We start from the raw sequence: 20,366 nt of genomic DNA on the forward strand, positions 1-20,366 counted from the left end.
ATTCTATCCATCTGGGAAGCCCCGGTGGCTCAGTGGTTTAGCGCCGCCATCAGCCCGGGGTGTGATTCTGGAGACCTGGGATGGAGTCCCACATCGGGCTCCCTGCATGGAGCCTGCTTCTCCCTCTGTGTCTCTGCCTCTCTCTCTCTCTCTCTCTCTCTCTCTCTCTCTCTCTCTTTCTCATGAATAAATAAATAAAATCTTAAAAAAAAATCCTCTCCCTGCCTTTCTCTCTTTTCAAAAGATTTTTTTTTTTCTTCTGAGCATACCTCTACTGTTTATTAGGTTATTTGTAAGTTCTGTGTGTACTGCTGTGGGTTTTTTTAAGATTATATTTATTTGAGAGACAGCACAAGCAGGGGGTGGGGGCAAAAGGGGAGGCAGACTTCTTGCTGAGAGGAGATCCTTTTTTTAAAAAAAAAAAAGATTTTTATTTATTCATCAGAGAGAGAGAGAAGCAGAGACACAGGCAGAGGGAGAAGCAGACTCCACTCAAGGAGCCCCATCTGGGACTCGATCCTGGGACCACAGGATCATGCCCTGAGCCGAAGGCATATGCTCAATCGCTGAGCTACCCAGGTGTCCCTGAGCAGAGATCCTGATGTGGGGCTCGATCCCAGGACTCCAGGATCATGACCTGAGCCAAAGGCAGACGCTCAAAAGACTGAGCCACCCAGGCTCACCGGCGCTGTTTTTATAATATGTACACAGTAAATCCCACATAAATAGAATTTCTAATATTCCCCCAGTCCTATGAGTACCCCTACTTTCACCTGGGTCAGGTACACCCCACTTTGAGCAGACAATGGAAATGGCTCCAAAACAGTGCAAAGGCCTTTCTGGGCTGATGAAAATTAGAGAAGATTGCCTGTGTGTTGTCTCTCTGCCTTCTTACGATGTTAGTTTCCAGAATTTTTAGAGCCCTGTCCCATCAAACATCCCTAATCTTGCAGATGAGACCAAGGCCCACGGAGGTTAAACAAGCTGTCTGAAGCTTACGGAGAAGTATATGGTGGATCCAGAGCCAAAACTTTGTCTCCTGATCTAATGCTAACCTGATCTAATGCTAACCTTTTCTATCAGGCTCTCTGGTCTCCTTGGTTCATCTGTCCTCCCTGGCAAGCCAATCTGTGAAATACCCAATAAACTAATAAGGAACGATTCTAGATCATTCTTTTTCTTTTTTTAAGATTTTATTTATTTATTCATGAGAAACAGAGAGGCAGAGACATAGGCAGAGGGAGAAGCAGGCTCCATGCATGGGGGAGCCCGATGTGGGACTCGATCCCTGGATACCGGAATCATGCCCTGAGCTGAAGGCAGACGCTCAATCACTGAACCATCCAGGCATCCCTCATTCTAGATCATTCTAAAACCACTTATTAAAAAGTGCTTATTTGGGGTGCATGGGTGGCTCATTCGGTTGAGAGTATGACTTTTGGTTTAGGCTCTAGTCACAATTTCACGGTCCTGGGATACGGCCCCGTGTCAGGCTATGCACTCAGTACAGTCTGCTTGGGGATTCTCTCTCTCTCTCCCTTTTCCTTTGCCCCTCTCCTGCTCGCTGTCTCTTTTTCAAATAAGTAAATCTTTTTTTTTTTTTTTCTTAAAGATGCTTATTTGAGTTGCATCACAGACATTTTCTTAGTGGAGTCACTAGGAATGTTTGTTTCCCTTCCAGGGGTTTTAACTCAGTCCCAGAAGGAAGAGAGTAGGGCAACCCGGGTGGCTCAGTGGTTTAGCACCACCTTCAGCCCAGGGCCGGATCCTGGAGTCCTGGGATCAAGTCCCACATCAGGCTCCATTCAGGGAGCCTCTGCCTGTGTCTCTGCCTCTCTCTGTCCCTCTGTCTTTCATGAATAAATAAATAAAATCTTTAAAAAAGGGCAGCCCCCGTGGCACAGTAGTTTAGAGCCGCCTGCAGCCTGGGGTATGATCCTGGAGACCAGGGATCGAGTCCCACGTCGGGCTCCCTGCATGGAACCTGCTTCTCCCTCTGCCTGTGTCTCTGCCTCTCTCTCTGTGTCTCTATGAATGAATGAATGAATGAATGAATGAATAAATAAATAAATAAATAAAAAATAAATAAATAAATATCTTTTAAAAAAGAGCGGAAAAAGGGAAAAATCTAGATCCTTGTAGAAGCCTGTTGTGGTGTGTTGAATGGTGACCTAAAAGATAAGTCTACCTGGAATCATTAAATGTGACCTTCTAGAGGGGGAAAGTCTTTGCAGAGGTAATTAAGGATCTCAAGATGAGAGCATCCTACAATGCCAAGTGTTACTAGAAGAGAAGACAAGTAGGAAGGCCGTATGAAGACAGATATCAGAGTGATGCAGCCACAAGCCAAGAGACACTTGGAGCTGCCAGCAGCTGGGAGACCAGAGGATTCTTCCCTAGAGCCTTGGAGGAAGCATGGGCCTGCCAACACCTTCATTTCAGGTTTCTGGCCTCCAGAACTGTAAGACAATAAATTTCTGTTGTTTTAAGCCAACAAATTCCTGGTAGTTTATGGGATCCTGAGGACACTAACACCTCTGTTATAGGAAGTGAGCTGTGAGCAAAAAGAAAGATAAGAAAAAGAAAAAAAAGAAAGATAAGAGCTGGAGCCCTTCCTGCAGAGGGGAACTGATCGCACTTTGTCTCATTTCTAGGACCACGTTGAAGCCATTTATTAAATGTTCAGTGTGCCCAACTAGAACATTCAAGGATGCAGTTCTTTTCTTCGGGAAGCTCAGACTTATGATGGAGACAGACCTGATTAAATGCAATCATAGTACGCATTAATAGAGGGCACCCTTCCAGGGAAGACTTCTCTGAGGTGGGGATAGCTGAACTTGGTTTTGATGGATGAGCAGGAGTTTGCCAACTGGAGTATAAAGGCAAGTTTAGTGTAATGAAGTCTTAGGTGTGGGGATGAACAAGAACCAGGCTCACAATCCAGTCTGGCCTGAAGAATAAGAAATAATAGGAGGGCAGCCCTGGTGGCTCAGCGGTGCCACTTTCAGCTTGGGGTATGATCCTGGGGACCTGGGATCAGGTCCTGAGTTGGGCTCCCTGCATGGAGCCTGCTTCTCCCTCTGCCTGTGTCTCTGCCTCTCTCTGTCATGAATAAATAAATAAAATCTTAAAAAAAAAATAGTAGGAGGTGAGGAGTGAGGTAATGACTCCGATGTAGTGGAGTAAAGGGCGATAGATAGCTAAATGTGGTTCCCATATCTAAAACAGTAATTTTCATGAGAGCAAGGGGATTGTCTTCCTTTGCTGACCCTAGAATACTGTCTGACACTTAGAAGACTCTAAACAAATATTTGTTAAACAGAAGGGGGGAGGGAGCCCTGGGTGGTTCAGCGGTTGAGCATCTGCCTTTGGCTCAGGGGTTGATCCTGAGTCCAGGGATCGAGTCCCGCATCCGGCTTTCGCAAGGAGCTTGCTTCTCCCTCTGCCTATGTCTCTGCCTCTCTCTGTGTGTCTCTCATGAATAAATAAATAAAATATTTTTTAAAAACGAATGGAAGGAGGGAAAATCCCACATGATCTTCTCACTAGATGCAAAAAAACATTTGATAAAATCCAAACTCTCATGATAAAAACACTCCAGAACAAACTAGTAGTAGATGGGAAAGTCCTCCTCTTGATAAAGGGCATCTGTGAAAAGCCCATAGTGAACATCATGCTTAATGGTGAAACACTGAAATCTTTACCCCTCAATCATGAACAAGACAAGGATGTCCGCTCTCACCACCTCTACCCAAATTGTCCTTGAGGTTCTAGTCACGGCAATTAGGCAAGAAACAGAAATAAAAGACATCCTATTTGGAAAGGAAGAAGTAAAACTCTTTACAGATGACATGATCTTATATAACAAAGTCTTTTTTTTTTTTTTAAAGATTTTATTTAGGAGTGCCTGGGTGGCTCAGTTGGTTAGGTATCTGCCTTTGTCTAGATACGTGGTCTCCAGGGTCCTGGGATAGAGCCCTGCATTGGGCTCTCTGCTCAATGAGGAGCCTGCTTCTCCCTCTCCCTCTCCCTGCTGCTCTGCCTGCTTGTGCTCACTCTCTGTCAAATAAATAAATAAGTAAATAAATAAATAAGCTTTAAAAATGAAGATTTTACTTATTTTTTTAAAAGATTTTATTTACTTATTCATGAGAGATGCACAGAGAGAGGCAGAGACATAGGCAGAGGGAGAAGCAGGTTCCCTGCAGGGAGCCTGATGTGGGACTCGATCACAGAATCCAGGATCACGCCCTGAGCCCAAGGCAGATGCTCAACCACTGAGCCACCCAGGTATCCCTGATTTTACTTATTTTAGAGAGTGAGCAAGTGAGTGAGCACAGTCGGGGAGTGGAGGTGGGAGGGGCAGAGAGAGAATCACAAGCCGACTCTGCGCTAAGCAGAGTCTGACATGAGGCTCAATCTCACAATCTTGAGATCATGACCTGAGTGAGACCGAGAGTCAGATGCTCAACCAACTGTGCCACCCAGGCACCCCATTTTTTAAAGTAGGTTCCGGGCCCAACATGGGGCTTGAAATCAGGACCTGAGATTGCTCTATTGACTGAGCCACCCAGGGACCACTATATACAGAAAATCCTAAAGAAACCACATACAGGGATCCCTGGGTGGCGCAGCGGTTTGGCGCCTGCCTTTGGCCCAGGGCGCGATCCTGGAGACCTGGGATCGAGTCCCACGTCGGGCTCCCTGCATGGAGCCTGCTTCTCCCTCTGCCTCTCTCTCTCTCTTTCTCTCTCTGTATCGCATGAATAGATAAATAAAGTCTTTTAAAAAATAAAAATAAAAAAGAACATAAAAAATGGCCAAAGAATCAGAATAGATATACCTCCAAAGATCTGCAAATGACTAGGAAACACATGGGAAGGTGCTGAACATCACTATTTATTAGGGAAATGCAATTCAAAACCATGAGATATCAATTCACATCCACTAGGATGCCAATTCCCCAAACAGACAAACAACAAAAAAAAATATAATAAAAATGTTGGCGACCATGTGGAGAAATTGGAACATTTTTACATCACCAGTAGGAATGTAAAATGGTACAGCCACAAAGGAAAGCAGTTTGTTTCGCAAAAAGTGAAACAGAGTTACTATATGCCCTAGCAATTCAATTCCTGGGTATAGATCCCAAAGGATTAAAAATATGTTCACATTAAAAACTTGCACACCCATGTTCATAGCAGTACTATTCACAATAGCCAAAAAGTGGAAATAACCCAGGTGCCCCTCAAAGGGTGGATGGATAAATAAAATGCAGTCTATCCATACAATGGAATATTATTCAGCCATAAAAAGGAACAAAGTACCGATACGTATTATGGCATGGATGAGCCCCGAAAACATGCTAAGTGAAAGAAGCCAGGCACAAAAGTTCACATATTGTTTAATTCTATTATATGAGGGACGCCTCGGTGGCCCAGCAGTTGAGCCTCTGCCTTCATGCCCAGGGTGTGATCCTGGAGTCCCGGGATCGAGCTAGATATGTATATATATCGACTTGATCCAATCCTGGAACTCCAGGATCACACTTTGGGCATGAAGGCAGGCGCTCAACCCCTGGGCCACCCAGGCATCCCAGAATAGGTAAATTCATAGACAGAATGTAGAGTAGCAGTTGCCTAAAGCTAGGAGTAACTGCATATTTTAAAAGTGCACATTTTAGGGCAGCCCCGGTGGCCCAGCGGTTTAGCGCTGCCTGCAGCCCAGGGCGTTATCCTGGAGACCCTGGATCGAGTCCCACGTCGGGCTCCCTGCATGGAGCCTGCTTCTCCCTCTGCCTGTGTCTCTGCCTCTCTCTGTGTGTGTCTCTCATGAATAAATAAATAATCTTAAAAGAAATCAGTATCCAAAGACAACAGCCCAGACCATTTGTAGGAGGTATGGGGCAGGTCGCTGAGATTCTGATGGTTGCATCAAGGAAACCCAGGTCCAGGCAAATAGCTAATGGGTGGAGCCACAGTTAGGTGTGTCGGCCTTATGAGCTCTCTGCTTGCAGCTTCTAGTCCTACGCTGTCCAATAGGAAAACCACTAGCTCTTGGGGCTATTGCACACTTGGTAAGTGGCTAGTCTGAATTAAGATGTGCTGTGAGTGAGTGTGCAATGCACACTTGGCTTTGAAGACTGTAGGACGAAAAGAATATAAAGTATCTCAATTTCTTTCTGTTCATTATATATTGAGATCATACTGTTGATATATTGTATTAAATAGATCGATTTTGCCAGTTTTTTTTACTTTCTAAACTACTAAAAAATTTAAAATTACGTATAGGGCTCACTTTTATATTTCTATTGGACAATGCTACTCTAGAGTATTTGAGCCCCTGGGGCATTGTAGGAGAGCTTGGTATTAATTCATTCACAAAATAAAATTTGACTGGCATCCTTGGCTGAGCAAGCCTAAAGCTGATCACTGGTAGTTCTGCTTAAGCTGGGAAGGGGTTTATCACCTGTACTTCCTTTATTCTATTTTATTTATTCATGAGAGACAGAGAGAATGAGAGGCAGAGACACAGGCAGAGGGAGAATTGGGGTCCATGCAGGGAGCCCAATGTGGGACTTGATCCCCGCACCCCGGGATCACACCCTGGGCCGAAGGCAGGTGCCAAACTGCTGAGCCACCCAGGGATCCCCCATATCTTTTGTATTTTGACAAGCTTTACTATTTAAGTGGAACTCCAAGAAAAGTTACCTTCAAAAGCTTAGTCATCTAATCAAAGTCATATATTTGCTGATATGTCTCAGTCAGACCTGAGGATGGGCGGGAGGGGTGGGGGTGGAAGGAGCATAGAAAATTGTAATGCTAGGCTCTGGGATGGCTCAGCCAGTTGAGTGGCCAACTCTTGGTTTCCACTCAGGCCATGATTTCAGGGTTGTGAGACGGAGCTGCACATTGAGCTCCGCACTCAGCAGTCTGCCTGTCACTCTCCCTCTGCTCCTCCCCCCCCCACTTGTGCTCTCTCTCAAATAAATAAAATCTTTAAAAAAGGCAGGGGGCGGGGGTAGCACCTGGGTGGCTCAGTGGTTGAGCATCTGCCTTCTGCTCAGGTGGTGATCCCAGAGTCCTGGGATGGAGTCCTGCATCCCGCGCGGGCAGCTGGGAGCCTGCTTCTCCCTCTGCCTATGTCTCTGCCTCTCCGAGACTCTCATGAATACATAAAATCTTTTTTAAAAAAATTGTAATGCAAACATCAGGAGAGTAGAAACTTGGTCAAGTTCATTCTCCTATCCTTGGCGCCTGGACGGGTGCCAGGCACGAAGTAGTAGCTTCTTACATATCTGAAGGAGTTAAGAGGTAGAGTTCCGTGGATACAAGAGTGAATTAATTTTCCAGGGAAGAGGCCTTTGGCTTTTGTAAATCTCTAAGGAGCCTCGTAGGCCCCCGAGGGGTTAAAAAAAAGAAACAAACACAACAACAACAACAACAACAACAACCACCACCACCACCACCAAAACCCGCTTAATCCAGACAGGGACACGAAATTTATTTGAAATCCATGCCGAGCATTGGTTGTTCTTATTCTGGGGACTGGCCAGACCTCGGCATCTGGAATGATCTACGTGCTCAAAAATACCAGTCGCCACCATTTTCTCCAGGTACTTTTCCATCCCTGCCCCCACAGTCCAGGGGGAAAAAAAGTGATTCTGAAACCCCACCTGGCCATTCAGAAGAGAGAGGGGGCAAGGGACGAGGCGGTGAGACGGCGAGTCCGCGGGCGCAGAGCCCCGAGGAAGGGCCCACGAGGGCCGCGGGCGCCGCCGGACCCAGCCCCCCAAACTTTGCCAAGTTGCGGGCGCCGAGCGCGGCCCGAGGCGCGGGGCGCGGCCGCGGGCGGAGCCGCCCCCTGACGCCGGGCCGCCCCCTCCCGGCCCGGGCCGGCCCCGCTGGCTCCGCTCAAAGTTTGCGGCCGCCCCTGCGCCCGCCCGCCCGATGTATGGGTGATATACTGCAGCGGTGTCAGGGTGAGGGACGGCCATATTTGCCGGTGCGGCCCGAGCCGTCAACAACAAAAAGTGCGCGGGAGCGCGGCGGGAGCACGGACGGGCGCCCGGACGCGGGGGCCGCCTCGCCGCCGCCCGGCCTCGCCGCCGCCTCGCCGCCGCCCCCGCGGGCCTGGCCCCGGCGCCCCTGCGCGCCCCGCCGCTCGCGGGGATGTCTTACAAACCGAACTTGGCCGCGCACATGCCCGCCGCCTCCCTCAGCGCCGGTGAGTGAGTGCGCCCCGCGGCCCGCGCGCGCCGCGCCCCGAGTGCCGCCAAGTTGGGGGCCGGCGCGCCCGGCCCGGCCCGGCGCTCGGGGGCCCGCGGCGGCCGGGGGCGCCGGGCGGCGGGTCCCGGCCCGGGGCAGCGCGGCCGCCGCCGCCATGATCCCGGCGCCCGCGCCGCCAAAGTTCGCGGGGGCGCCCGGGGCCGCGGCGGGGCTCGGCGGGGGCCGGGGGCGCGGGCGGGCGCCGGGGGCCCCCCACGCCGGCGGGCGAGGGCTCGCGGGGAGCGCGGCGGGCGAGGGCGGGGGAGGCTTTTCTCTGCTTGTTCCTCCGGCTCTGGGCGGCTCGGCGAGGGCCCCTGCCGGCGGGAGTCGGGAGCAGCCGGGCCACGCCGCGAGCGGGGCGCGGGGCGCGGGGCGCCCTTGGGGAGCGGGGCGCGGGGCGCGGGCCCGGGCGGGGGGCGGCCGCCGGGGGCGTGCGAGCGGGGCCGGGCCGGGCGGGGGCCGGGCGGGGGCGGGGCGGGGGCGGCGAGCGGGCGGGCTGCGGGCCGCGGGCGCCCTGAGGGCGCGGGGCCGCCGGGGTCAGCGCCTGCGGGGGACCGGGTCGCCGGCGGGGGCTCGGGCGCCGCAGCCTCAGCCTCAGCCTCAGCCGCAGCCGCAGCCTCAGCCGCCGCCGCCGCCGCCGCCGCCGTGCCCAGAGCGCCGCCCGCCCGAGGTCCTCAGCGCGCGCCGACTGACAGAAGTTGAGGGCACCGGGGCTCGGGCGCCGCGGGCAGTGGCGGGCGCGTTCCAGCCCAGACCCCGCGCCCCGGAGCCCCCGCCTCTGGGCTTGGAAGCCCCTCCGCGGGAGCCGGGCTGCAGGGGCGTCCTCTCCCTTCCCGGGGGCTGGAGCCCGGCGAGCCCAGGAAACTCCTCCCGAAGTTGTCAGCCAGCTTCAATCCGTGCCCAGGGGCCTGCCCCAGGGATCAGGGAGGCCTGCGTGGGGGGGACGCGAGACGGCGACGTTAGGCGGGACCGGCGTCGCCCCTAGCCCGGCTCTCCCTGCCTCAGACACTGCGCTGGAAATAGACTTCCAGGGAGCCAGCGCGCCGGAGGGGGAGGGGAGAGGCCTTGTGGGGGAGGGGATTGGCCTTGCTGGTCAGAAATGCCACGTTGGCAGTTGGCCGCAAGTTTTGGGCCTTGTCTCCAGACGGTAACTCCATAATCCCCAAAATCTGAAGAGGGACCCAGAAAAAAAAAAAGTATATATATATATATATATATATATATATATATATATATATATATATATATATATAATGTATGTATTTTAACTTACTGGGACACAGATTTGGGGGTTGGAAAGAGTTAAGATTCAGGGTGCCGGTGAGGGTATAGTTGAATTCGTTAAATTTGGGATCAGCGGGCCAAGAACACACAGCCACTATTTTCTCACATGTTCTCACCACCTCCTTTGGGGTCTGCAGACCTTACAGAGAGGCAGACTTTGTGGCCCAGGTAGGATTTCTCCTTGCCTGCTTCATCTGTCTCTGAGGTGGGCAGAGTGGAAGGTCTTCCTGCCAGCCTGGACACGCTGGAGATCTCAGGCCTGGCCTGGTATAGTGGAGGCAGGTGCCCTACGCTGGGACCTTTGGGGATTGGGGTCAAGTGACAGGGGCACCCACTCAGGACCCTGAAGCCCTGTTCTGGCTGGCTGGCACCTGCACATGGGTTTTCTTCTATGGTGATTTCCAGGAGTACTGCTGAGGTCCCCAGAAGCTGGTGGGTTTTTTGGAGGGGGGCTGTGCCCCTCCCTACGGACCCTTTACAAAGCCCCAATCTCCCCCTGCCATTTGCATCCAAGATGGACTCTCCGCTGCCGCTCCTCAGGCTTCCTTGTCATCATCCCTCACGCCCTCCAGCCCTGCCTCCTGCTCGCGGGTTGCCAAGCCGCGGCCTGGCCGGCGGTGGCAGTGGCGGAGTTAGACAAAGCCCCCGCCTCCCCGCCGGAGAGCACACCCCCCCCCAGGCGCCCCAAGTGGCGGGAAGGCCGCCAGCTCCCCAGGCCCAGGCCGCTCTTTGTCTGGCGTGGGGGCGGGGAGCTGCGCCTGGCCCCAGGAGCTGCTGGCCTCTGCCAATCCCTCCCTCGGCTCGGGCCCTCCCTGGTCCCTGCACACTGCGTGCATTGTCTGTGATGCTCAGAGACTGTCGTGCTCACGCCCAGTCTGGTTTTCTCCCTGGCCTCCTGCAGCCTCATGCTCTGGCCCTCCCTGTGTCCGCCGAAGTGCGTGGGCATGAGTAGAACTCAGGGCCCTTCTGCCATCTCTCTCCAGGGGCACATCTCCCACCCGCCTTTTCAACAAAGAGTAAGGGACTGGCACTGACACGGAATTGGGGTCACCTACCACATCACATGGTGATGGGAAAGGCAAGCCCCGAGCTATTACCCGACCCAAACCAGGAGATTTCTCCTCCCTCTCCCTTGGCCTCGCAAGACCTAACCCTTGCCCCATGGAAGAGTGGGATGTAGGCCTTTAGACATTGTGTTGGGAATCATTGCCCCAAACAGATAGAGAAACTGAGGCCCAGAGAGGGAAGGGCCTCATCCAAGGTCACACAGCCAGGAGTGGCACAGCCAGACCGCCTTCTGGTCCACGCCCTTGTCTGTAGGAGCTCAGATGGATGGGACTGGGAGGCAGGGAGGCAAGAAACCATGACAAGCAACAAGAGGTGAGGGCTAAGGATGGTGCAGGGAATGCACTCCTGAGTCCTGCTCCCCTCCTGCCTAGGAACTGGAATCTCCTAGACACTTTGGTGCTGTGCAGGGCTGCATACTCCTCCCCTGGTCTTGCATTCAGCAGCCTGGCCTTCCAGAGAGGTGTGATATCTTGGAGTGGTCAGGACTGGAACCCAGGTCTGGGGCTGCAAAAACCACATTCACTGCCCTCATCACAAGGTGCAGGGAGTTGGGGTCTGGCCGCTGTGGTGAGGAGTGCTTGGGGGGGCACCCACCCTGCTCCGTTCCTGTGCTCGCTCTGGCCACTGCACATCTGAGGTTGTTTTGGAGGGAGGTCACAGATGTGTTCCCAGTTCCTCCCCATGCTGACCAGTCTGCCCCTGCAGCACAGGTATATTCCCGTCCCCACTTCAAGGCCTGCTGTCTGTGGCTCAGAGTGCCCCAGGGGTGTGCCCACCTCCCAACTGGCAAAATCCAGTTGCCTCCCAGCTGGCAAAATCCCTGTTCCTGGCTGGGCACTCCCTATTTGATCCTAAACCTGGGCCCTGGGTTGGAGTGGGGGGAGGTGAGATCCATGACAGGCCCCGAAAGAAAGCAAGGAAGACATCTTGGGTACGAGCTGTCCCCAGCTCCTGGACAGAGGGATGGCTGTCGGGGTGCTAGCCTCTTCTGTGCCATGTGGCTCAGGGGAACACCCACCCTTGCCAGACTGTGTCTTTACAGTGAGGGGCTCCAGGGCTCCCCTAGGGCCCTTCCACTCCACCAGCCTGAGCTCCCGAGCCTCCTCCCTCCTTTTCCCCTCCCCTGCTCACACCAGATGAGCAGCTGGTCGGTTTGGCCAGCCTGGCACCAGCTGTCCATCCCCAGGGCCAAGTCTGCGTAGTCTGCCGTGTGCATGAGAGACCGTTTGGCTCTGGGGGCGGCAGGCAGAGGGGGAGCTGCTCCTCGACTGGGCGTGGAGGCAGGCGGGCGGCTGCTGAGGAGGGCTAGGTAAATTCTCCATGGTTACCGCTGTTTGTAATTCTGCAGGACATCCTCTACCCGCTAATGGCCACTTGGACGCCATTATGGGTCTGCAGGCTTCCAGCTACTGAGCTGGAGCCGGGAAATGCCCTGCTGGTGACTCCCCACCCCCATCCAAGAGACTCCATTCTTAGCCGGGCCCTGTCCCCATATGGTCCCTCACAGCTGAGGGACGGTGTGTCTGAGTGCAGTCCCTAAGCGGGGCCTTAGCCCTCCCCTCTTTGGATGTGATCCATCCAGGCGTAGAATCCGACAGTCGCCTCTTTGGAGGGCTGTAGAATCCCGTCGCCTCTTTGGAGGGGCTCAGGGAGATTGAGAGGCTCCTGAGGACCCCCCAGAGAGACTGATATATTTCAGATTCCTGACTTCGTGTCCAGTGAACCAATCTCTGGCCAGGGTTAGGTCTCAGATGCTCTGAACGCCCTGTCTTCTTACCGTATGCCTGGCAGAGATTTGGGCGGAGAGGATATGGAGCAGCCTCAGTAGCAGGTGGGCTCTTGTGGCAGTGATTTGGGTCCAGGTCATCCATCTCTGGGGAACGGGACCCCGAGAGAAGGAACTAGCAAGGATTAGGCCAAGAACAGCAGTAGACTTCATCGTTGCTACCAGTCCAGACTGCGCAGATGGGGAGGAGTTCTGTGATTGATGAGCGATGTCTGCCGTGATGGTGGATATGAAGAGCAGTGACCTGTTAGTTCCCTTTTACTATCGTCTGGGCTGAGCATCGGCCATCACCAAACAGAGGACAGGAGAGGGTCTCCGTCCTATGAAGACGAAAGGCTGCTGTTTGTTGTGGGTCCCAGGCAGGGGGTCTCTGCTCTGTGTACAACTATATGATCCCTGATGCTTTGGTTCTCCTCCACAGCTGGGAGTGTCCACCCGCCCTCCACCAGTATGGCCACATCCTCCCAGTACCGCCAGCTGCTGAGTGACTACGGGCCACCATCTCTAGGTTATACCCAGGTACAGCCTTGGGCGGGGATTGGGGGGCTCTGGGGCTGGTCTGGGCATGGAGGGGACATGCTTCTCACCCTCCAGGGAGGGGAGAGAGCTGGTGAGAACAACCAAGGAGTAGAGGTGATGGGATGAAACAGTGTCTGGACTTCCTGAAGCTCCGGCCCCGGGTGGTACATATTCAAGCCTTGAGGCATCAGAACAGAGGAGTGGCAGGGTGTTTCATGGGGACACCAAGAGATGGGGGACAGGGAGACCTGAGTGCCACAGGTTCTGTTGGGGCCACCACCCACATGTGTCCCTATGGTGGGGGGCGATGGGAGTCTCTGTACCGCATTCCTGAGGAAGTAAGGCCTGACCTGGGCCCTGGATCTGAGCCGGGGCAGAGGAGAGGGGAGCCCCGTTCCCACTCACTCCCCACAAGGTCACCGCCCCAGCATAGAGGGGGACAGGGCCCATCTCCTCCGGAGCCCAGATGGGCTTTGTCAGGAACTGGTGGCCCTGGAACCAAGCTGCAGGGGGACTCTATACGGTTCTGCTACCTACAAGACTGACCCCTGCTTGGCAGCCTTGCAGAGATCTGTTCCTCACTGGCAAGTGGGGTCGGCACTGGCCCTGGCCTTACTGCCTGTCACGGGTGGAGGGACCCGGCCCGGCCCCCGCCTCAGTGCCTGCCAGCCTGTCCTGGGGCTCTCTGCCACAATTGGAACGTGGCCACCTTCTGAGGTTGCCATGGAGGCTGTCTCTGGGAGTGGGGGATGGCTGGCCATGCCCCACCAGGCCCTGCTGTCCCAGGAGCGGGAGCGCCAGAAGAAGCGGCGGTGGCGGGAAGACCACCAGGCCAAGAGGCGGCACTGGGAGGGCACTGAGGAGCTGGGCAAGGACAGGAGAAAGGCCCTGGAGGCCAGGAGACAGCGGCAACAGAGGAGGAAGGAGCAGGCGAGGGCCTTGTGGGGGGGCTGCGGGGACCCAGCCTCACTCATTGGGTGCATACTTGGGCCGTGGAGGGGGAGGGCTTATAGAAAAACAGGTTTTTTGGGGTGGGCCCTGCTGGCAGGGGGAGGATGGGTAAGTGGAAACACATTCTGTCCAGATTGTCTTTGGCAATTATTTATAGTTCTCCAGACCCCACGGTATGGCCCACAGCTTGTCCACTGTCATTCCCCTGGGATGGTGCATCCACCTGGATCCTAGGAAGCACCCAGTACTTGCTGAGACAAACCAGTCCTTTTACTCATTTAAGATGATTAAAACCTTCTGGAGGCTGCTAGTGGTTTCCTTGAGTGTAGGAGGACAGTAGAGAGGCCCAGCTTTCTGGTCAGTGGTTATCTCTCAGCGTGTGGCCGGTTCCAGCAGAGGCAGAAGCTCTGGGAACCTAGGCCAGGCTGCCCTGCCTCCAGCCACTGCCTCTCGGTGGGCTTCTCCCTGTGCCCTGCCCTCGCTGTGGCTGGCATGTGGTAGGGTCCTGACCATAGCCTTAGGATCAGGATAGGGTTCAATCCATTTAAACTTCTTCTGATTTTAGGGAACTGGGAACAGCCAGGTACCCCAAAGCAAATATGCTGAGCTGCTGGCCATCATTGAAGAGTTGGGGAAAGAGATTAGACCCACCTATGCAGGGAGCAAGAGCGCCATGGAGAGACTAAAACGAGGTAAGTAGCGGGATCCAGACACCCCCTGCTGGGTGCTGCCTCCCTGCTGGGTGCTAACTGTTGTGAGAGGTTTCCAGAGGGGGGCGTGAGTGCTCTATGCCCCGTGGGGCTCCTGTTTGGTTAATCTGTGGAAGCATCAGCAGGGGCAGGAATGGGCCGGTCATGGGGTGTAGACTGTCCTTGGGATCTGACGGGAAGGCTTTGCGTGCTCCTTGGGAAGGTCCATGGGCTTTAAGAACAGAATCTTTACAGCCCAGATCCTGTAGCTTTATCTGTTGCTTGCTCTGCTCCTGTTGGCTGGTACTGGTCCCAGGGAGCCGCAGGAGGACAAATGCACCAGGCTTCCTTCTCCGAGTGGGTCAGGGACAAGGAGTAGCCAGGTCCTGGGTCCTGTGTTGCCCTCTGTTGTCAGCTCTTTGGAGCGGAGCCCAAGAGGCCAATGGGTCTATCTTAGTCTGGGGAGGGAGAGCAGGAACACTGAAATTCCTTCATGATTGAGGATGGAAGGGGGGGTAGGAATATGGTGTCACAGAAAACCAGTGACTCATGTGAAGATGTGACTGACCAGCTGATTCCAGGGGGAGGTGAAATCGGCTGCTACCTCAGGAAGTAAATGGGGTGGAGGGAAGAAGATGATCTGTTTTAGAAGGTGGCAATTCGGAGCAGCAGTGGCCTAGGTACGAATTTAATTTCAGAAAGGATCTGGCGTTTATTCAGAAGTTTGGAGAGGCAAGTCTGAAGTTAACCTGGGATGTAAAGAGGGGCTGCTGCGGAGGCTGTGACCCTACCGTGGTAGGCAAGGCTCCTGCCCATAGCAGTGGGCTTTGCTGCTGTTTACCAAGCTTTCATGGACAGATTGGCTGGCTGGCCGGGTGCTTTTACTCCTTTTACTGAGGAAGTAAGGCCTGACCTGGGGGAAGGGAGCTGACAGATAGAGACTGGACCCCGAGAGGGCTTGATAGAGGTGGGGTTAATCCCGACCCACCCCTGGGGGGCCGGTGGGCGTTACTCTGCATCTGGGCTGGTGTTTGGAGTCAGGGGAAACAAGACAGTCCTGGCACCTGGAGTCATGGTTACCTGAGTGAGAACCCCTGGAAAGATGCTGGACCTTAGGACACCTGGGTGGCTCAGCAGTTGAGCGTCTGCCTTCGGCTCAGGGCGTGATCCTGGAGTCCCAGGATTGAGTCCCATATTGGACTCCTTGCATGGAGTCTGCTTCTGCTGTTTCTGCCTCTCTCTCTGTGTCTCTCATGAATAAGTAAATAAAATCTTTAAAAAAAATTTTAAAAAAAGGTACTGGACCTTGAAGTCGAACAGGCGATTTGCAGTCACCAAAAAGAACCAGTGGTTCAGGTTAGCCTATGGATATGTCTAATGACCACTCTGGGACATGTGTCCCATGAACAGCTGGTCACCCAGTCACACTAACTAGTAGCCAAGTACAAGTTAGCTAAGTTTATGTCCTAACAAGGTGAAGAAGAGTTGTAAAAGGTATGATGGACTCAGGTGCATTGTTAATAGGTCAGCAAACAGTAACTGGTAGGCCAAGAATGATTTTTAGTTTGTCGTTTTCTTTTTTAAAGATTTTATTTTTTCATGAGAGACACACAGAGAGAGGCAGAGACATAGGGAGAAGGAGAAGCAGGTTCTGCACTGGGAGCCCGATACAGGACTTGATCCCTGGACTCCAGGATCACGCCTTTGGCTGAAGGCAGACGCTCAACCGCTGAGCCCACCAGGCGTCCTTGGTTTTTAGTTGTTAATGGTGGAAAATGATTTTGTGACAGGTGGAAATTATCTGAAATTCAAACTTAAGTGTTCATAAATAAAGGTTTATTGGAATATGGCCACACCCATTGCTTATATAATGGCTGCCTTAGTAGTTGTGACAGAGACCATGTGACCTGCAAAGCCTGAGATTTACTGTTTGGCCCTTTCCAGAAAAAAGTCTTCTGAAGCTCAGAGATAAGATTTGTGAGATGTGGATGCTTGCGTGACTTTGGGGATGTCATTCACAGTGCCCTCCGGCAGTCATCTCTTAGAGGGAATAGATTTTTGATATCTATTATTTATTTATTTTTAAAGATTTTATTTATTTATTCATGAGAGACACAGAGAGAGGCAGAGACACAGGCAGAGAGAGAAGCAGGTTCCATGCAGGGAGCCCGATGTGGGACTCGATCCGGGGACTCCAGGATCATGCCCTGGGCTGAAGGCAGGTGCTCAACCGCTGAGCCACCCAGGCGTCCCTGATGTCTATTAAAATGAGATAAGTATCTCATGGCGTTCACTAAAGGCCATGACAAAAAACAAAAAGAAAAAAACACAGCAAACAAACCCAACAACCAAACCAGAGAGAAAATATGGGTAGGGGAGTAATAGAGCAGAAGATGCTCTATGCACCTGGAGGGCAACGTCCTAACGGATACGGTTGAACATAAATGAGCAGTCCTTTTTTTTTTTTTTTAAGATTTTATTTATTTGACAGGAAGTGAGAGCACAAGCAGGGGGAGCAGCAAAGGGAGAGGGAGAAGCAGGCTCCCAACCCAGCAGGGAGTCCAATGTGGGGCTCAATCCCAGGACCCCAGGGTTATAACCTGAGCTAAAGGCAGACACTTAACTGAGCCATGCAGGCACTCCTAGGTGAGCAGTCTTGCATCCTAACTGTGCAGCCTGGACATTGGACAAGCCCTTTCTAGAACTTAGAATATGAAGAAACCAGAGAAAAATACGATTTGAAGTCATGGACTCTGCAGAGTGGGTCCGGCCTAACGAAAGCGGATGGAGACACATCTTCCGTACTCTGACAGCATGACATGCAGAGAGAGCTTGCTGGTTGTCCCTTTGTGTGCAGGAAGGGATTGTTAGGGAGCCATGAAGAGGAGTTTTGGCTAGGATGCAAGGGCCTTTCAGGAGGGACGAGATGCTGGTGTGTTTCCAAACCGCTGGAATCCCGGGGTGGTTTGGATGCAGGTCCTGAGTTCTTTCCAGGGCCAGGGTTTTTCAGCTGGGTTTTGAAGGGGGGCCCTCTTCCTCTTCTGGAATGGGTTCTGCTGGATGATTCTCAGCCTCTTCTCTTCCAGGCATCATTCACGCCAGAGGACTGGTTCGAGAGTGCTTGGCTGAGACGGAACGGAATGCCAGGTCCTAGCTGCCTATCAGCGTGGAAGGTTTTCCATCTTCTTCCAAGACCAGAAGTTACAGCTCATCTCCCATGTTCAGATGAAACTCTTGTTTTCAAAATGGTAACAGTTTGGTTTCTCCTTCCCGTGTCCCTCCCATGGTTCATGAGGCTCTGAGATTGAGAAATACTTTGCAGTTGACTAGGATTTACATTTATATAGGAATTACCCAGGGTTTTTTGTTTTTATTTTTATTTTTATTTTTTTAAGCATTTTTATTTTTTTGTTTTCTTTTTTTTAAGCATTGATTTAAAAGATGCACGTAAAAGATCCCTATCTCACAGCAGATATCCCAGCTCCTTTCATCCTCTTTTTGGAGTACACTTAAGTTACTCAGATTGTTTTACATTATCTTTCATAAGCTAATACAACTCTGAGGGTTTTGTTTTGAGTGCATACGTTTGCCACATGGTGTGGATTCTGCTTAATGTAACTTCTTTTGAGCTTAATGAAGCATTTGCTTGCATGACTATTAGTGCTTTGAGGTCAATTTAAAAAATGCACAAGTTATAAATACAGAAGAAAGAGCAACCTACCAAACCTAACCTAACAAGAACTCCCCCTCCCCCAGCAAAATTTTCCTACTAAGACTGTGTGGATTTCAGTTCTGCTTTTCCTGTACGTTGATCCAAACATCTGGAAGAAAATGACTAAAACTGTTTGCATCTTTGTATGTATTTATTACTTGATGTAATAAAGCTTATTTTCATTAACAATTTGTATAATGTGTGGGTTCCTTAAATCCTTAAGTGGTATTATTTTTCAAGTGGTATTTTACTTATTTTATTTTACTAATTTATTTATTTGAGAGAGAGAGCATGCAAGAGAGAGAGCACAAGCAGGGGGTGCACAAGAGGGAGAGGGAGAAACAGACTCCCCTCTGAGCAGAGAGCCTGATGCAGGACTCTGGCCCGGGACCCTGAGATCACAACCTGAGCTGCAGGCAGACACTTAACTGACTGAGCCACCCAGGTGCCCCTTAAGTGATAGTTTAAAAGACAGCTTCTCGGGGATCCCTGGGTGGCGCAGCGGTTTGGCGCCTGCCTTTGGCCCAGGGCGCGATCCTGGAGACCCGGGATCGAATCCCACGTCGGGCTCCCGGTGCATGGAGCCTGCTTCTCCCTCTGCCTGTGTCTCTGCCTCTCTCTCTCTCTCTCTGTGACTATCATGAATAAATAAATAAAATCTTTAAAAATAAAATAAAATAAAATAAAAGACAGCTTCTCAGGGCACCTGGCTGGCTCAGTAGGTAGAGGGGCAACTTTTGATCTCGGGCTTGTAAGTTCAAGCCCCACCTTGGGTGCAGAGATTCCTTAAAAATAAAATCTTTAAAAAATAAAAATAAAATCTTTAAAACAAAACAAACAAAAAACAGCTCCGATGAGATGGGAGCTCCCGGTCACAGAATGTTTGCCCACCTAGCTCCAGAAACCTGTTGTATGCAATGCTGTAACCACTGTGGGCTGAGGAAGGAACGGGTTTGCTTAAGTCAGAAGGTGGGGGTCACATGAGGCTGCATTCTGGTGCATTTTACTTGCAGCAGACTTAGTGTCACCAGGGGAGAAAACAAGAATGTCAGTGGTTTCGTCCACTGCCTGCCCACAACAAGGCCATTCTGGGCTTTCATGTGCTTATCTACCCTGGGAGCATTTCTGGGTGCAGGAGGCATGTGTTTCTCATGTGCAGCCACTAAAGTCCAGCTGGCTACATCTTGTGCTCACTGGAAGGATCCCCTGCTCTGGTTCTGGGGAAGAGCTGCTTGCGCTGATGTGTGGAGAACCCAAGTGCTGGTCCCCAGCAGCGCCTTCCAAAGGGATCTTGTGGTGGTTTTTACCACATTCCTTAGACACTAATCCCCAGGTGGTGAGGATTCACTGTGGTGAGTGGGCGACAGAAACAAATGAGGGAAGTGGTCAGTTTTGCAGGCAGGAGGTGAGGGCCCAGCCACAATAAGTCTAAGGGCTGCTAAGAGTCGGCTCTGAGGAGCAGGCTTGTCTGCATCTCTTTCACGCACCTCACAGCAAATCCCAAAAGGTACAAGAGAGGAGACAGATTGAAGCCTCTGTCCCTCCTGTCCATAGCTCCCAGAGTTCTCTTCCCACCCTTACCCACTTGTCATGGACCCTTCCAGGTGCTTGGCTACCTTCTAAGTGGAGGTCCACAGAGGGAAGGGTCCTGGATGCTGCGACCAGGTCTCCAGAGCCTTGCATGCAATGCTGGAACTTCTAATCCAGCTCACTCCAAGGTGAGAAGAGCCTTTGCTGGCTGCCTTAAAGGTAAATTTATTGGGACACATGCCCTGGGCATGTGGTCTGTGGCTGCAGAATGGGCTAGCTTTGCCTGCAGACCCTGTCTGACAGGGGCTGTCTCCCCTCAGAGTTTTTTTCCCCTACCTGTTTTATGGGTGAACACCTGATGTGTTCTGACAAGCCAAGCTATTACCCTGTGCCTAAAAACCCCAAACAATTGTCACAAATCAGGTTTCTGGAAACTCATAAATTGTAAATCAACATATAGGGAATGTCGTGGGTATTTTTTTAAAGTAGGTTCTACACCCAACATGGGACTCACGCTTATGACCCCAAGATCAAGAGTGGCCTGCTCTCCCTACTGAGCC

The 20,366-nt window shown here is 52.2% G+C and overlaps 1 protein-coding gene and 1 long non-coding RNA gene across 9 annotated transcripts; one reads left to right on the top strand and one right to left on the bottom strand.

Annotated features, from left to right (window-relative positions):
- Positions 1-1,555: 1,555 nt before the first annotated feature.
- Positions 1,556-13,623, bottom strand: LOC144299765 (uncharacterized). Of its 2 annotated transcripts, XR_013366458.1 has the most exons (3): positions 13,471-13,623; positions 12,397-12,725; positions 1,556-4,059 (listed from the first exon to the last, which is right to left on the bottom strand). It is a non-coding gene; the product is annotated as an uncharacterized LOC144299765 (long non-coding RNA). The 2 variants fall into 2 exon arrangements; XR_013366457.1 differs by lacking the exon at positions 1,556-4,059 and having other exon boundaries at positions 12,292-12,725.
- On the top strand, positions 7,575-18,465 carry CDK2AP1 (cyclin dependent kinase 2 associated protein 1). 7 transcript variants are annotated; one of them, XM_077875347.1, is made up of 4 exons: positions 7,575-7,615; positions 12,827-12,924; positions 14,441-14,567; positions 17,651-18,465. In XM_077875347.1, exons 2-4 carry the CDS (start codon positions 12,856-12,858, stop codon positions 17,716-17,718), a joined length of 264 nt encoding a protein of 87 aa, XP_077731473.1. In that variant the 5' UTR covers positions 7,575-7,615; positions 12,827-12,855; the 3' UTR covers positions 17,719-18,465. The 7 variants fall into 7 exon arrangements, 6 of the variants coding, with proteins under 6 accessions (XP_077731473.1, XP_077731476.1, XP_077731474.1 ...); XM_077875350.1 differs by lacking the exon at positions 7,575-7,615 and adding an exon at positions 7,862-7,981; XM_077875348.1 differs by lacking the exon at positions 7,575-7,615 and adding an exon at positions 8,079-8,226.
- The last annotated feature ends 1,901 nt before the right edge of the window (positions 18,466-20,366 follow it).

The sequence above is a fragment of the Canis aureus genome, chromosome 27 (assembly GCF_053574225.1).
Source record: "Canis aureus isolate CA01 chromosome 27, VMU_Caureus_v.1.0, whole genome shotgun sequence".
Taxonomy (NCBI): Eukaryota; Metazoa; Chordata; class Mammalia; order Carnivora; family Canidae; genus Canis; species Canis aureus.